The following is a 14,444-nucleotide window of genomic DNA, read 5'->3' as shown; positions in this document are numbered from 1 at the left end:
ATTCCTGTGTTCCGATTCTAATGATCAGTTTCCTTTCCATTTCACTGTCTTAGGTGCCCTTGAAAAAAGTAAACACTTGAGTGTATTAAATGTGCTTATATTTTGTTACACTTTTAGAAATTAGTATTTACTGAAATTTCTCTGGAAACAATCTGAATTTAAAACATTCTGTTATGTTAAAATGTAATGCAATTTTTTCCTTTTTAAAAAATTTACCATTTTAATTTAAAAAAGTTTTTTTAAATTTCTAATTGAAGTGTAGTTGGCAAATAATATTAAGTTCACTTCAGGTGTACAACATAGTGATTCAATAATTATATACTTTATGAAAAGCTCGCCACAATATGTGTATTACGGTATTACTGACTATATTCCCTATGATGTACTTTTCATCCTTGTGACTTATTTATTTTATAACTGGAATTTTGTACCTCTTAATTCCTTCACCCATTTCGCCATTCCCCTACTCCCCTCCCCTTTGGTAACAGCGCATGAGGCTTCCTTTTTTTCCATTCTCGCCAACACTGTTCTTTCTTGTCTTTTTGATACTAGCCATTCTGACTGGTTTGAAGTGATACCTCATTGTGATTTTGATTTGCATTTCCTTAATGATTAGTGATGTTGACCATCTTTTCATTTGTCCATTGGTCATCTCTATGTCTTTGGAAAAAAGTCTATTCAAGTACTCTGTCCAGTTTTTAAATCAGATTTTTCTTCATTTTTGATGTTGAGTTGTATGAGTTCTTTGTAAATGGAAACAATATGGAGGTTCCTTAAAAAACAAACAAAAAAACCCTAAAAATAGAAGTACCATAGGATCCAGTAATTCCACTTCTGGGTATTTACCCAAAGACAATGGAAACACTAATTTGAACAGGTACATGCACCCCTATGTTTATTGGAACATTATTTACTATAGCCAAGACATAGAAGCAACATAAGTTCCCCATCAACAGATGAATGGATAAAGAAGATGTGGTGTATATATATATATACACACACACACACACACACACACACACACACACACACACAATGGAATATTAGTCATAAAAATTTTTAGAATTTTAAACATATTTTAAGTGTATAGTTTAGTAGCAGTTAGTATGTTCACCTTGTGAAGCCATCACCATTATGCATATCCAGAACTATTTTTAATCATCCCATACTAAAACTTCGTACCCATTAAACACTTAATTCCCCATTCCTTCCTGCCTGCCTGCCTAGCCCCTGGTGACCACTGTTGTACTTTTTATCTCTATGAATTTAACTATTTTAGGTAATTCACATAAGTGGAATCTTACAGTATCTGTCCTTTTGTCTCTGGCTTATTTCAGTTACCATGGTATCTTCAGAGTTCATTCATGTTGCAGCATGTAGATTTCATTTACTTTTGAGGCTCAGTAATATTCCGTTGTATGTTTATACCACATTTTATTTACCCATTCATCTGTCAGTGGGCATTTAGATTGTTACCATGATCCAAATAATAATTGCCAAAGGGTATTTTTTTTAACCTAACATGCTACTTCTGCCACTCCTATGGAAAATTCATCATAGACTAGTAGCCAGTGAAATTGTGATAAAAGCTAATTTGTGATGACTGCCCAGTATCATTTTAAGTCATATTGTAAAACCGTAGTAATTTTTAAATTTTGGTACTGGTGTGTGAACAGACTGATTAGTAGCAGAGAATAAAGAATACAGACAAACGTAAACAAATCCAGGAACCTAGTATAGGGTGAGGGTGGCATTTCCTTTAAGAAAATAAATGGTTTTGGGGCACTTGGGTGGCTCAGTCGGTTGAACATCTGCCTTTGTCATGATCTCAGGGTCCTGGGATTGAGCCTCTCGTCGGGCTCCCTGCTTTGCAGGGAGCCTGCTTCTCCGTCTGTCTGCTGCTTCCTCTGCTTGAACGTGTGCTCTCTCTCTTGCTGTCAAATAAATACATAAAATCTTTAAAAAAAAAAAAAAAAGATGAATGGTTTTGTGACAGCTAGGTTCTATTTGGGGAAAAATTGAATCAGATTCCCATCTCATTCCTTATACAAAAATAATTTCCAGATGGATGACATGTTTAAATGCAAGTGAATGAAACCATTAAAGTACTAGATGAAAACTTGGGGAAGATTAAACATTTTTATTTTTTTTATTTTATATGTAAAATGAGCAAGAGCTCTCTGAACATGACATAAAACCTAGACATAAAAAAATCATTGCGTAAAAATGAAAAAATGTCTATATGACATAAAATACCATAAACTCAGAAAACCAATGACAGATTGGTCAAAATATTTTTATCATTGGAGTCAATTTTAATAAATAAGGATGGAAACCTAATAATGGACAAAAGTTAGAGAACCAGATCATCGACAGAAAGAAAATTTAAAAATATATGAGAAGATGTTTAGCCACACTCAGAGACAGATAAATTAAAATGAGATCATTTTTTAACCTGTTGCTTGACAAAGATAGAAAAGTGTTTGGTAATACACTGTGTTGTTGAAGCTGTGCAAAAACAGGTCTTTAAAACACTGTGATGGGGGGATGGGGGGATGGGTTAGCCTGGTGGGTATTAAAGAGGGCACATTCTGCGTGGAGCACTGGGTGTTATGCACAATGAATCATGGAACACTACATCAAAAACTAATGATGTAATGTATGGTGATTAACATAACAATAAAAATTATAAAAATAAAACACTGATGGGGGACTATAAATTGGTATAACCCCTTTGGAGAAAAGCTTGGCAGTATCTATATTCAAAATTTTAAATGCTCACATTCTCTAACATAGCATTGTTTGTAGTAGAATTATTGAAATAGCCTAAATGATTACCAGTAGAGGAAGAATTAAATATGTAAGATAATAGCTATTTTGAGCAGTCTTAACTATTGCATTTTCTTTTTTAGTTGGACTTAAAAAATTAAATATATATACATGTTATGAAAGTATTGAAAGAATTATGAAATAAGTAATAGTACTCTATGTATTTTTGTAGCTGCTTCTTCCTCAATACCCTGTGGACATCTTTCCTTATTTCTCATATTTTTATGAAGGATAATAGACTCATTTATGTTGATTCAGCCATTATAAATACCTAATAACTGAAAGTTGTCAGGAACATTCCTTCTCAAACAATGAAAATGAGTGAACTACTGCACATTTAACTATACTTTAACTGATTTGATTCAATATATGTCTTTTCATTATAAAATGACACAAGTGGTTTTTCCAGTAACAATTCAGTATTATACGTAGAGTATCTTAAGTCAAAAGGCTTTCAAAACTTGAATTTTAACATTTTGGTTTTGTTTCTCTCCAAAAGAAGTAATATTTCCTTAGATCAGACTTCTGGAAACTTTGAGCACAGCAGAAAACCAAAAAGGATCTGATCATCTAATGTACTTTAGACTTTTTTTTTTGCTGGTGGTGGTCTTATGGTTCTCAATTTACATAGAGTGCTAAAAACCTAGATTGTTTATTTCAAAGCAGATGGAAAGCATATTAGGGGGTAAAGAGCTGCCAGACACCGGGACCCTGAAAGCAGAGTCTGTAAGGGAAGAACTCGATGAGGTTTACCCTGGGGTACTTTGATTGATGGGCCTAATAATGACTTTTATTTACCAGGAAGATTTTATTAGGTTTATTTTCTTTTTTAAAAATAAGATCAGGAAAATGAACACTACATTTTAGTAAGATTTTTCCAGTGGTAGATGGTAATTAAAGGTCTTCGGCATTTAAATGTTGATTATTTCAAAAAACCATTTGCGTTTACTCATATGGTGTTTAGTACATGGTGAAGTATTCATCATTGTGAGATAATTGCGCTGTTAGTATATTTTAATGTGATACTATCTTGTTAATATTACTGTGAAATATATACGGAGTGTTTTCTGTGATTATTAACTCTAAGCTCTTAGAATGCCACCACTTAATTTTTTTATATTTATATTATTTTGTCTTCCTTTCTCTTTAGCATCCTTGTCACATTATTACTTCTCTTCAACATATACTTCTGTATTCTGGTATTCACTCTAATTTGACTTCCCATTGATCTTAGATATTGACAAAATATTTAGCTCTTTTGTCAGGGCATGCTTTTACTGACATGATAATCAAATAGGGTCAATTTTTCTTTTTCTTTTTTTAACACAAGTAGTGAAAAGTGTATTATTTGTAATGTACAAGCATGGATCGTTGTATTCATTATCCTTAAAATTAAGTCATTGAAACTGCTACTGCTTTTTTTTTTTTTTTTTAAGGAGTAGTGAAGAAGTTCTTACTGCAGAAGATTGTGAAAATGTCTACCATCTGGTTTATTCAGCTCACCGGCCAGTAGCAGTAGCAGCTGGGGAATTTCTCTACAAAAAGTAAACCTATATTTTCATATTTTCTAAAGTATACTTTTATGATAGTAATTTTATTGTACTATAATTGATACTAAAAATATATATAATTCATTTAAAAATTATTCATACAGGTCAAGTAGAAACTTTCACATTTTACTCTTTCCTTTAAAGGTTTCAATTCTCCAATTTACTTGATTTGTAGAAGTTAAATCTTCAAAGGGAAATGTTTTTTATTGAATAAAATACATAAAAATATACAAAATATATAAAAATATACCTAACTACATCATCATGTTAAGACCTTTTCCTAATTTCTCATTGTTTTCTCCATTGTCAGCTTCTAACTATTGCCCTATTATAATATTTAGTCTTAAGCCTGTTATTGCTTGCTTTAGAAGATATTAAAAGGTTTTGCTTCACGTGTTTGATATAGTTTGACATAAGAATCCCCAAAGTCCTATAGTCCTTTAACATGGTGTAACATCTCAGATTAAGTAGTATGGATAGCAGTGTGAATATCTGACCACAGAAAACATTCAGCAAGTGTTACGTAATGGCTTTTATTTTATTTATTTATTTTTTAAGATTTTATTTATTTGAGAGAGAGTGAGAGAGAGCACAAGAGCAGGGTTGGGGGGGGCAGAGGGAGAAGCAGACTTGGAGCCCGATGTGGGACTCGATCGACCTGAGCCGAAGGCAGACGCTTAACCGCTCAACCACTAACTCAGTTGGTTAAGCGTCTGCCTTCGGCTCAGGTCATGATCCTGGGATACTGGGATCAAGCCCACTGTAGAGTTCCCTGCTCAGTGGGGAAGTCTGCTTCTCCCCTTCCCTCTGCCCCTCTCCCTGCTTGGGTGCTCTCTCTCTCTCTCTCCAATTAATAAAATCTTTAAAAAAAAAAAGACGGTTTCTCTTAAAAAAAAATAAAGAGAACAGTTTGAACCACATGGACTAAACTATATCTTTGTAAGATTTTATTAAAATGCCTGTTTGGGATGGGGGAGCGTTTATTAGAGTACGTGATGTAAAATGTTCATACTCTAGTTTCTGTTCATTGCTACCCAGTGACATTTCTTTGTTATTTATAAGGAAAAACCACCATGATATCCATAGAAAGAGGCCACTGAAGTCACTTTGAGACAATTGTGCAAGAAGGATAGAAGGAAAATATATGTTCAGTTTTAAAGAGATGAATATTTTTCATAAATTAATGTGCATAAATGGTATGAGCTAGTGTAATACTTTTACAAAAGGAAATGGTTGTATAAAATGCAGTAGTGTTTTTAAAAAGAAATAATCCAGGGGTGCCTGGGTGGCTCAGTCCGTTGGGCCTCTGCTTTTGGCTCGGACTATGGTCTCAGGGTCCTGGGATTGAGCCCCACAGCAGGCTTCCTGCTCAGCGGGGAGCCTGCTTCTCCCTCTCCCTCTGCATGTTGCTCTCCCTGCTTGTGCTCTTTTGCTTGCTCGCTCACTCTCTCTCAAATAAATCTTAAAAAAAAAAGAAGTAATCCATAACTCCATAAAATTAACTTGAGAAGTTAATTTAAGAGGACTTAGAAGTACCATTAAGTATGAAATGAAAAAGGTTTATAGCTATTATTTACTTGGGTATCATGTTGGAGAATACTTACCCAGGTCCCATTTACTATCTTATTAGATGCTTAAATATGAATTTAAATTTTTAAATTAGGAAATAGGGTTTTTTTTGTTTTAAAAGTAAATACTTTGTCTTGATCATAGGCTCTTCAGTCGTAGAGATCCAGAGGACGACGGTATGATGAAAAGAAGGGGACGACAAGGTCCAAATGCCAACCTTGTTAAGACATTGGTTTTTTTCTTTCTGGAAAGTGAGGTTAGTTGATGTTCATTTTATACTTATGTTCAAAACAATGTGGAGAAGGGGTTGAAATAACGTACATCTTAAAATCTTCCATATATCACAGTAAATCTTGGATATAATAAGAGTTGTACCCATTACACAAAATTTAAAAAAATTCTTTTAGTAAGATGTTCAAATAATAGGATTTATGTATAGTACTAAGAATGTGAATTTTGGAGTCAGAAAGACCTGATTACCAATTCGGCCCCTCTACTTACTATTTGCGTAACTGGTTTAGTTACTTAATCTTTCTAAGCCTCATTTTCCTTGTAAAAATGTGGGTAATAATTTCTTAGGTATCACTGAGCTAATCCATGTAAAACTCTATTTTTCATGTGAAACTCTTTAACACAGACCTTGCACTTTGTTCTCAATATTTGATACCTGCTTTATTAATTTTGTAGATAAGGATTTACATTTTAACATCAGCTCTTTTAGGTTTCCCTCAGATTGAAAATTTGCCTGTTAACCAGAATTTGAGAGGATCCAACGTACATTTTTGGTATTCATATTATGTAGTATTCAATCAGTTTTAGGGTCTTTTAAATAAATTTTTAAATTTTTTCTGTATATAGAAATACAGTTGGTTTTTGCATATTGACCACTCATCTGTAACTTTGCTAAATTCACTTATTTCAGTAAGGTTTTAATAGATTCCTCGGGATTCTTTATAATAATGCAGTCAAGTCATTTGCAGATAACGTTCAGTTTACTTCTTCCTTTCTTACATTTATGCCATTTTTCCCTGGCCTTATTGAACTGATAGGACATCCAGTAGAATGTTCATCTTTGGATTATTCCTGATCTTAGGGGAAAGGCATCCAGTATTTCTGTATTGTTATTAGTGATAGGTCACATGGTAGTTGTTTATATTGAGAATGTTTCCTTCTATCCCTTCTGTTGAGTTTTATCATGAACGGATGTTGAATTCTGCCCAGTGCTTTTTCTGAGGTGATTATTTTATTGAGATGATTATTTTATCCTTCATTATGTTAATATTTGAATTATGTTGACTGGTTTTTTGAATGTTGAACCAACCTTGAATTCCTAGGATAAAACCTACGTAGTCATGATCTGTTATCCTTTCTATATATTTCCGGTTTTGCCTTGCTAGTTTTTTGAGGATATTCCCTCTGTGTTCATGTTAGATGTTGGCCTCCACATTTTTTTATTCGTAATGTCTTTGACAGGTTTTGGTATCATTGTAATGATAGTCCCCTAAAACAAGTTGGGAAGCTGTAGGGCCTTTTAGGCTTCACAAAACGAAGATAAATAATATGCTTATATATTGAATTGATAAACTTTTTTTATGTTTTAAGTAACCATTATCCCTCCCCTTAAATTAAATTCATAGTATGTTTTATAACTGAGTGTGGTTAACTCATGTAATATTGAGTCCAAATAGGCACTAAATATACATGCATATAATCTTCTCAGAATTAATTTTCTGGTTAACTAGTGTAATGATTATTGTGAGACATGTTTAATGATACTACCCAACTGGGTTTACTTATACTCAGCCAGCTAAGGCAGTTTCTTTGTCCTGTTTTCCATTTGACCTCAAAAAACAGATTGCTGTTTGAGTTTGTACATGGTGCCAACAAAGCTTCCATTCTTTTGAGTTAAGGCTAGTATGCTATTTGTCTAAGAGCAATTGCTCTTTTTTAATTTTAGTTACATGAGCATGCAGCTTACCTTGTGGATAGCATGTGGGACTGTGCTACCGAGCTACTGAAAGACTGGGAATGTATGAACAGCTTGTTGCTGGAGGAGCCTCTTAGTGGAGAAGAAGGTAAATGGCTGTTTAGTTATGGTATTTTGTTGTCTAGTCAGTTTCTTAAAACAAATTTTATTTAGGCCATTTGTTTATCTTTAATATTAAAAAGTAATTGAGAGTGCTTGCTTATTAATATCTTTAATATTAAAAAGTAATTGAGGGGTGCCTGGGTGGCTTAGTCGGTTGGGCGTGTGATTCTTTTTCAGGGTCCTGAGATTGGGCCTCGTGCTGGGTACGTAGTCTGCTTGAGATTCTCTCCTTCTCCCTCTCTCTCTACCCCTCCCCTGCTGGAGTGTTTTGCTCTCAAATAAATAAATTTTAAAAAAAGTACTTGAAAATATTTGCGAATAATTTTGTTTTCATATACACGAATATTATGAAGAAAGATGTAGCTGCTGTCAGTATTGAATTTTTAAAAAATTTTTCTGGTATCTGTGTTCATATTTTCTTTGGTTAAATTGTGGACTAGTGGTACACAGATTTGTACTGTTCAGTAAACAAGTTCTCATCCTATCTGTGATACAGTAATGGGATTTTCTTTAGTATATTAGGTCAGATTCTGTCACAGGCAGGATTGTTATGTAATACTTATAAGTAACATATAGGGAAAAGAAATAGGTTAATTCTTTGATTTTTTTTTTTTTTTTCAGCACTGACAGATAGACAAGAGAGTGCTCTGATTGAAATAATGCTTTGTACCATTAGACAAGCAGCTGAATGTCATCCCCCTGTGGGAAGAGGGACAGGAAAAAGGGTATGTTGGTATAGTTTCACTATTCTAAGGTGTGTTTCTCCTTTTGATTATAATTTTAAAAATTCTTGCATGTAACTATAGAGCCAAATTTTTTAATCTTACACTTTATTTTTCAGATGATCTTTGCTAATACATATATGTTAGAAGTAAATTTTAAAGTATTAGCAATGGGAAATTTGAGTTCTTTCCATGAGATACTTTGTTAGTTACTACAGGAGATAAAGTGATTGCTCTCAAGACTAATTCTAGCTCACCATTTTAGAATGGTGCATTTTTGCATTTTGGTTTATTTATAGATTTGCTTTCTTTCCCTTTTAATAAAAATCAGGAATTAAAACATAATTATTCATCAAAATGGAGAAATTCCTATTTCCCTGAATTATATTTTAATGCATCACTGCAAAGTTCACATATTTGTATTGTAGACCAGCAGCTCCACAGCCTTTGAAACTTTGATTATGAGGCATAAAAATACATGGTTTGTTACATAGTATACATCTATATAGATATGTTTGTGTATAACAAACAAAAGTTCTTCGAACAATACTTATGGTATGTGACGCATTCTATTTTATTTTCTTTTTTTCCTTTTTCTAATTGATGACAGAATTCATGCTATCATGAGTGAATTCATGTTGAATTCATAACCCATGCATCATGGCCCACAGCTTAGAATAGGCTGAAATGCTACTCAGTCCCATTATTATGTAAGCTCCTAAACTACATTTCCTTCCTAACTGCTGCTTTATCTAATGGTAGCGTTGGTTAATTTAATTGGGTATTGGTTTTGCCTCTAGAACTATTCCAAGTTTTTTTTTTGCTGTTATTTTAGGTGGCTTTTTAAAAAATGTTGTGCTCGTTATAGTTATTCTTTGTTACTTTTGGGTTTCATGTTTTATAGTAGAAATTTTGGTATCCGTCATTTAAAATGTAGTTTCATTACTTATTTTGTGTGTCTTAACTTAAACTTGAGCATCTAACAGTGTTACTAGTTTTAATAAATACTTAAAAGCATCGTTGTGCTACTTTAGGTGCTGACAGCGAAGGAGAAGAAGACCCAGTTGGATGACAGGACAAAAATCACTGAACTTTTTGCTGTGGCCCTTCCTCAGTTATTAGCTAAGGTAAGTTTGTGTAATAGGAGAGTATTTGTAAGAAATTACAGGTTTTCTTTGGAAATGTCAAACTGATTTGTATTATAATGTTTATTTAACATTATTGTGATGTTTTGATATGATTTTTTTTTTTTTTATTTCAAAGTACTCTATAGATGCAGAAAAGGTGACTAACTTGTTGCAGTTGCCTCAGTATTTTGATTTGGAAATATATACCACTGGACGATTAGAAAAGGTACAATGTTTCCTCTGTATAAAAACACCTTGAAGAAAAACTACTAGTTTTGTTCATCCCATCATATTGTTTGTTTATATTCTTGAACCTTCTCATGTTAAAGGAAACCTACATTTTATATATCTTCTTTATTTTTTATAAGTTGGATTTAGAGAATGGCGTTAATGAGGCTTTCCTTTGATTCATGACCATAGCCATTTTCTCATTCCTAGCCATTATTTGACTATATCTAAGAGATTTAAGGAGATTGGGGGTAGGTAGCTGGTTAATAACAATTATAAAATGAAAGCAGTTAATATTCATTGAATACTTTTATAAATTCTTTGTATTAACATTCTCACCAAAGCCCTATGAGATAGGTAATATTATTCCCATTAAAGCTGAGGAAATAAGTATATGGGTGGGTCAATGTATTTATTTACGACTAGGAAAACACATCAAAACTTATGCCCTACTTGTTGTAGAGTTATTATTTTTGAAGCTTTTTAGTGTAGTCTTTCTGTGCCTATCATATATACCTTAGTTTTTTCTAATATGTACCTTAGTTTTAATGAAAAAAACTTTGATTTTGCAGCATTTGGATGCCTTATTACGACAGATCCGGAATATTGTAGAGAAGCACACAGATACAGATGTTTTGGAAGCATGTTCTAAGACTTACCATGCACTCTGTAATGAAGAGTTCACAATCTTCAACAGGGTAGATATTTCAAGAAGTCAACTGATAGATGAGTTGGCAGATAAATTTAACCGGCTTCTTGAAGATTTTCTGCAAGAGGTATATATTAAAAAGTATTTTGTCAGTTCGTCCCTCCCCTTGAATAACTGAATTAGTCACCATTCCTGGTGTTAGTCCCTTAGCAGTATGTTGAAAAATATTCAGACATTCTGTTCTTTGATTATCATACTACTATTACTCCTCCACCAAAATGGGAAGGTGGTAAGAATCTGTGACTTGGAGAAGATGAAAGCAAAACTAATCCCCCCCACTTAACTTTAAAGAAATGATCTCAGAAGTTACCAGGGTTTAGCTAAACTAAAGGCTGTTAGGCGACAGGGTGTAAATGGAACAGAAAAGGAGAGCTAGACTCTGGCCATGTAGCCTCAAAAAGTAGTGTATTTTGTACTGTTTTGGCAGTGTTAGTAAGGAAAGGTAATTAATGATCTTTGATACTGTAAAGCCTTGATAAATTGCTGTTATAGCCACTGTGGATTTTGGGGTTTCCTGTGTTCTGTTATATTTCCAAAGAAACTTAAAAGTATGGCACTCAAATACACTAATTTTTTTTTTTTTTTTTTTTACTTTTATCTGTTTTGATTAAGGAGGGTACATGTTGAGATGAGCACTGGTGTTATATGCAACTAATGAATCATTGAATACTACATCAGAAACTAATGTTGTACTATACAGTGGCTAACTGAACATTAATAAAAAAAAATATGTACTTCACAGTTTAATTGACTTGCATAAAATAAAAAGTCATAATTCTCAAATTAATGCATTTAGCCCTTTCCACATCACTTTTGTCATTAATGTTGCAAAGATCATATGGACTGTGTAATTTTCAGTTTTCTTGTTTAGCCATTACTTCTTAAGCTTTCTTTTTTTGTGTAACAAGTTTCGCTAACTGGTGGTTTGTGCAAATAAGTTAATATACAGTGATCTCATTCTTAGTTAAAAAATGTAATGGCTTTATTCTTGGCTAGATATGATTGTGATTAGGACGAGTTAATTTAAAATCAAGCAATGGGTTAATTAAGTTTAATTATTTGTGTAGGAAAACTAAGTTTAGAAACAAGCGTTTTTTGAGAGACTTGGGGTTCAGTACAGTATGTTTGATAGTGTTTAAAAAAATTTGTGAGTTTCATGCAGTAAGACTCATAAAATTTTCAAAAACTTAAGTTACTCTTAATTGGCAAATTGATATCCAGAAAGGACTAGCGCATATCTAGTCTTTATTCAGAAGGTTTTTCCCAAATTGTTACTGGTCTGGTATGTCTTTCTTGAGCACTGTGTTTCATTCATTTAGGTTTTATCTTTTAGGTATTGTCTTTATGATCTCTTGTTTGTCCTTTACTATATTTTTCTTTATTGTCCTAATGCATTTTCTACTGTGAAAGACTAGATGTCTTCATAGTTTTGTGTCAAGGTTACTTTAAGGGAGAGGGGAGAATGTCATTCTTTCTTTTTGGGTGTAATGTACCTGTGATAACAACTCTGTTGGCTGATTACTCCAGCCATATTGCTTTAAATTTGGACAGATCTAGGTATTGAATGACAAAGTTAATTTGTCGTGTTAGGCTATTCTTTCTTTTCAAGGTGGTATCACTGATGTGATAGTCTTAAGATTTTTCACTTTGGTGGTTATTAAGATTTAATACTATATATTATTAATATTCATAGGGCGAAGAACCTGATGAAGATGATGCATATCAGGTATTGTCAACGTTGAAGAGAATCACTGCTTTTCATAAGTGAGTTGAATTTTAATGTTTCTGATTTCTTAAAACTGTAGCAAAATCAAAACCAACTTGCATGTTTTAGGGTTATAATGTTATCAGTTCTGCTAGATTTCTTTTTTTTAATAAATTCTTTAAAGATTTTATTTACTTATTTGTCAGAGAGAGAAAGGGAGAGAGAGAGAGTCCAAGCAGGAGGAGCAGCAGGCCAAGGGAGAAGCAGGCTTCCCGCTGAGCAGGGAGCCTGATGCGGGGCTCAATCCCAGGACCCTGGGATTGTGACCTGAGCCGAAGGCAGACGCTTAACGACTGAGCCACCCAGGCGTCCCAGTTCTGCTAGATTTCTTGTGCTTGTATATAAAAAATAGTTGATAGAGTCATGTTTTGAATTGGGGAATAATTGACAGATTATCATCCAGCATACTTTTTTAAAAATACATTTTTTTTTGTTGTGGGTGCCTGTTAAAAGTTTACTGTATTTACTTTGACAGCATTTTGTTAACATTCAAGTCCAGAATAAAAGTGATTAAGCTTAACTTTTAAATATAACTTGATTCCTTTTTACAGTGCCCATGATCTTTCAAAATGGGATTTGTTTGCTTGTAATTACAAACTGTTGAAAACCGGAATTGAAAATGGAGACATGCCTGAGCAGGTTTTTATTTATTTTCAAGTTACATATTTAACTTCAAGAATGAATACTTGGGACGTTTTAGATTTAACTGTATTCTCTTGCTTCTTTTTACAGATTGTTATTCATGCACTGCAGTGTACTCACTATGTAATCCTTTGGCAGCTTGCAAAGATAACTGAAAGCAGCTCTACAAAGGTTTGTGGTGGTTCAGTGGAGTTCTTATTACATTAAATGTCATTAACTGTTTTCAGCAAACTTTTAATGCGATAAATTATTTCAGTAAAGTCTTGCTTATTTCTAAATTACTGCTTAGGCATGTGTACCATTAGAAAGTTACGTTTGTAGTTTGATGTATATTCAATGAAAGAACATTAATATGTTTCAAGGTATGATTTTAAATTAAAACATTTTCACATTTTAAGGTTGTATAATTTATGTATTTCCATATTCTCAAAAGTATTGAGAACATATAGAAATACAGATTTTGTAAATTATGACCAAGAGCTTTTGAAACAAGCATACAGCTATTGGATTATATAAATTGATGATAAAAAGTCAGCTGCCCCTAGATCTTCTTATGCCTTAGTATTGTTTTGGGATCACGTTGTTCATACATAGGATCTTTCTACTGATGTTCCAAATTCATTGTAAATCACTTTCTGGTTGAGTATAATGTGCCAGCTACTGGGTAATAGAACTTTCAGAATTTTGTCCATAATGGTAATCTTTGATGTGTTGAGTAATTGAACTACACAGTATTGCCTTTTGCGTTTGTAACCAACCGAGCCACTCTAGGTGTCCCTTGCCTTTTTCATTTGTAAACTGAAAACTTAAACATTGTACTTGTAGTAGATGTAGCCTTAAATATTATTTGGGTACATTTTTATAAATACTATGTAATTTCTAGGAGATAGAGAATTCGTTGTTCATAGCTCTTTTCCTCAAAAACAGTTGTCTTAATAATAAGTTTCTTTTTCATAAAATCAGAATAATTTTAAATGCTTAGAATTTCTCTGAGCTTTTAAAGTACAAGAAATGGGTATTTTCCTCTTGAAAAAGCAATTTAGTATTGTTGTTAGTGTATTTTTTGTCAAACAACTAAGAAATTTATGTAACTTAATATCAAGTTTATAGTAGGAACAATAACCATATTAGCAAATATGATTGCTCATCTAAGTCAAAAGCATTGAATTAAAAATTAAAATGGGAAAAGAGATTATATTTTGAGTAGAGGGGAA

At 32.9% G+C, this 14,444-nt stretch overlaps 1 protein-coding gene across 8 annotated transcripts in view; it reads left to right on the top strand.

The window, feature by feature from the left end:
- The window catches only part of STAG2 (stromal antigen 2), a 130,427-nt gene that overhangs the window by 83,194 nt on the left and 32,789 nt on the right, over positions 1-14,444 (top strand). For all 8 annotated transcript variants that reach the window (XM_035725493.1, XM_027607807.2, XM_027607805.2 and 5 more), the window contains 10 exons: positions 4,266-4,373; positions 6,093-6,204; positions 7,906-8,023; positions 8,659-8,762; positions 9,794-9,886; positions 10,023-10,112; positions 10,687-10,890; positions 12,517-12,587; positions 13,140-13,227; positions 13,321-13,401. In XM_035725493.1, the coding sequence (XP_035581386.1) occupies positions 4,266-4,373; positions 6,093-6,204; positions 7,906-8,023; positions 8,659-8,762; positions 9,794-9,886; positions 10,023-10,112; positions 10,687-10,890; positions 12,517-12,587; positions 13,140-13,227; positions 13,321-13,401 (1,069 nt within the window). The remainder of the gene's footprint in view (positions 1-4,265; positions 4,374-6,092; positions 6,205-7,905; positions 8,024-8,658; positions 8,763-9,793; positions 9,887-10,022; positions 10,113-10,686; positions 10,891-12,516; positions 12,588-13,139; positions 13,228-13,320; positions 13,402-14,444) is intronic.

The sequence above is a fragment of the Zalophus californianus genome, chromosome X (assembly GCF_009762305.2).
Source record: "Zalophus californianus isolate mZalCal1 chromosome X, mZalCal1.pri.v2, whole genome shotgun sequence".
Taxonomy (NCBI): domain Eukaryota; kingdom Metazoa; phylum Chordata; class Mammalia; order Carnivora; family Otariidae; genus Zalophus; species Zalophus californianus.
Note: the sequence above shows the minus strand (reverse complement) of the source record. Positions and strands in the feature narration are given on the sequence as shown.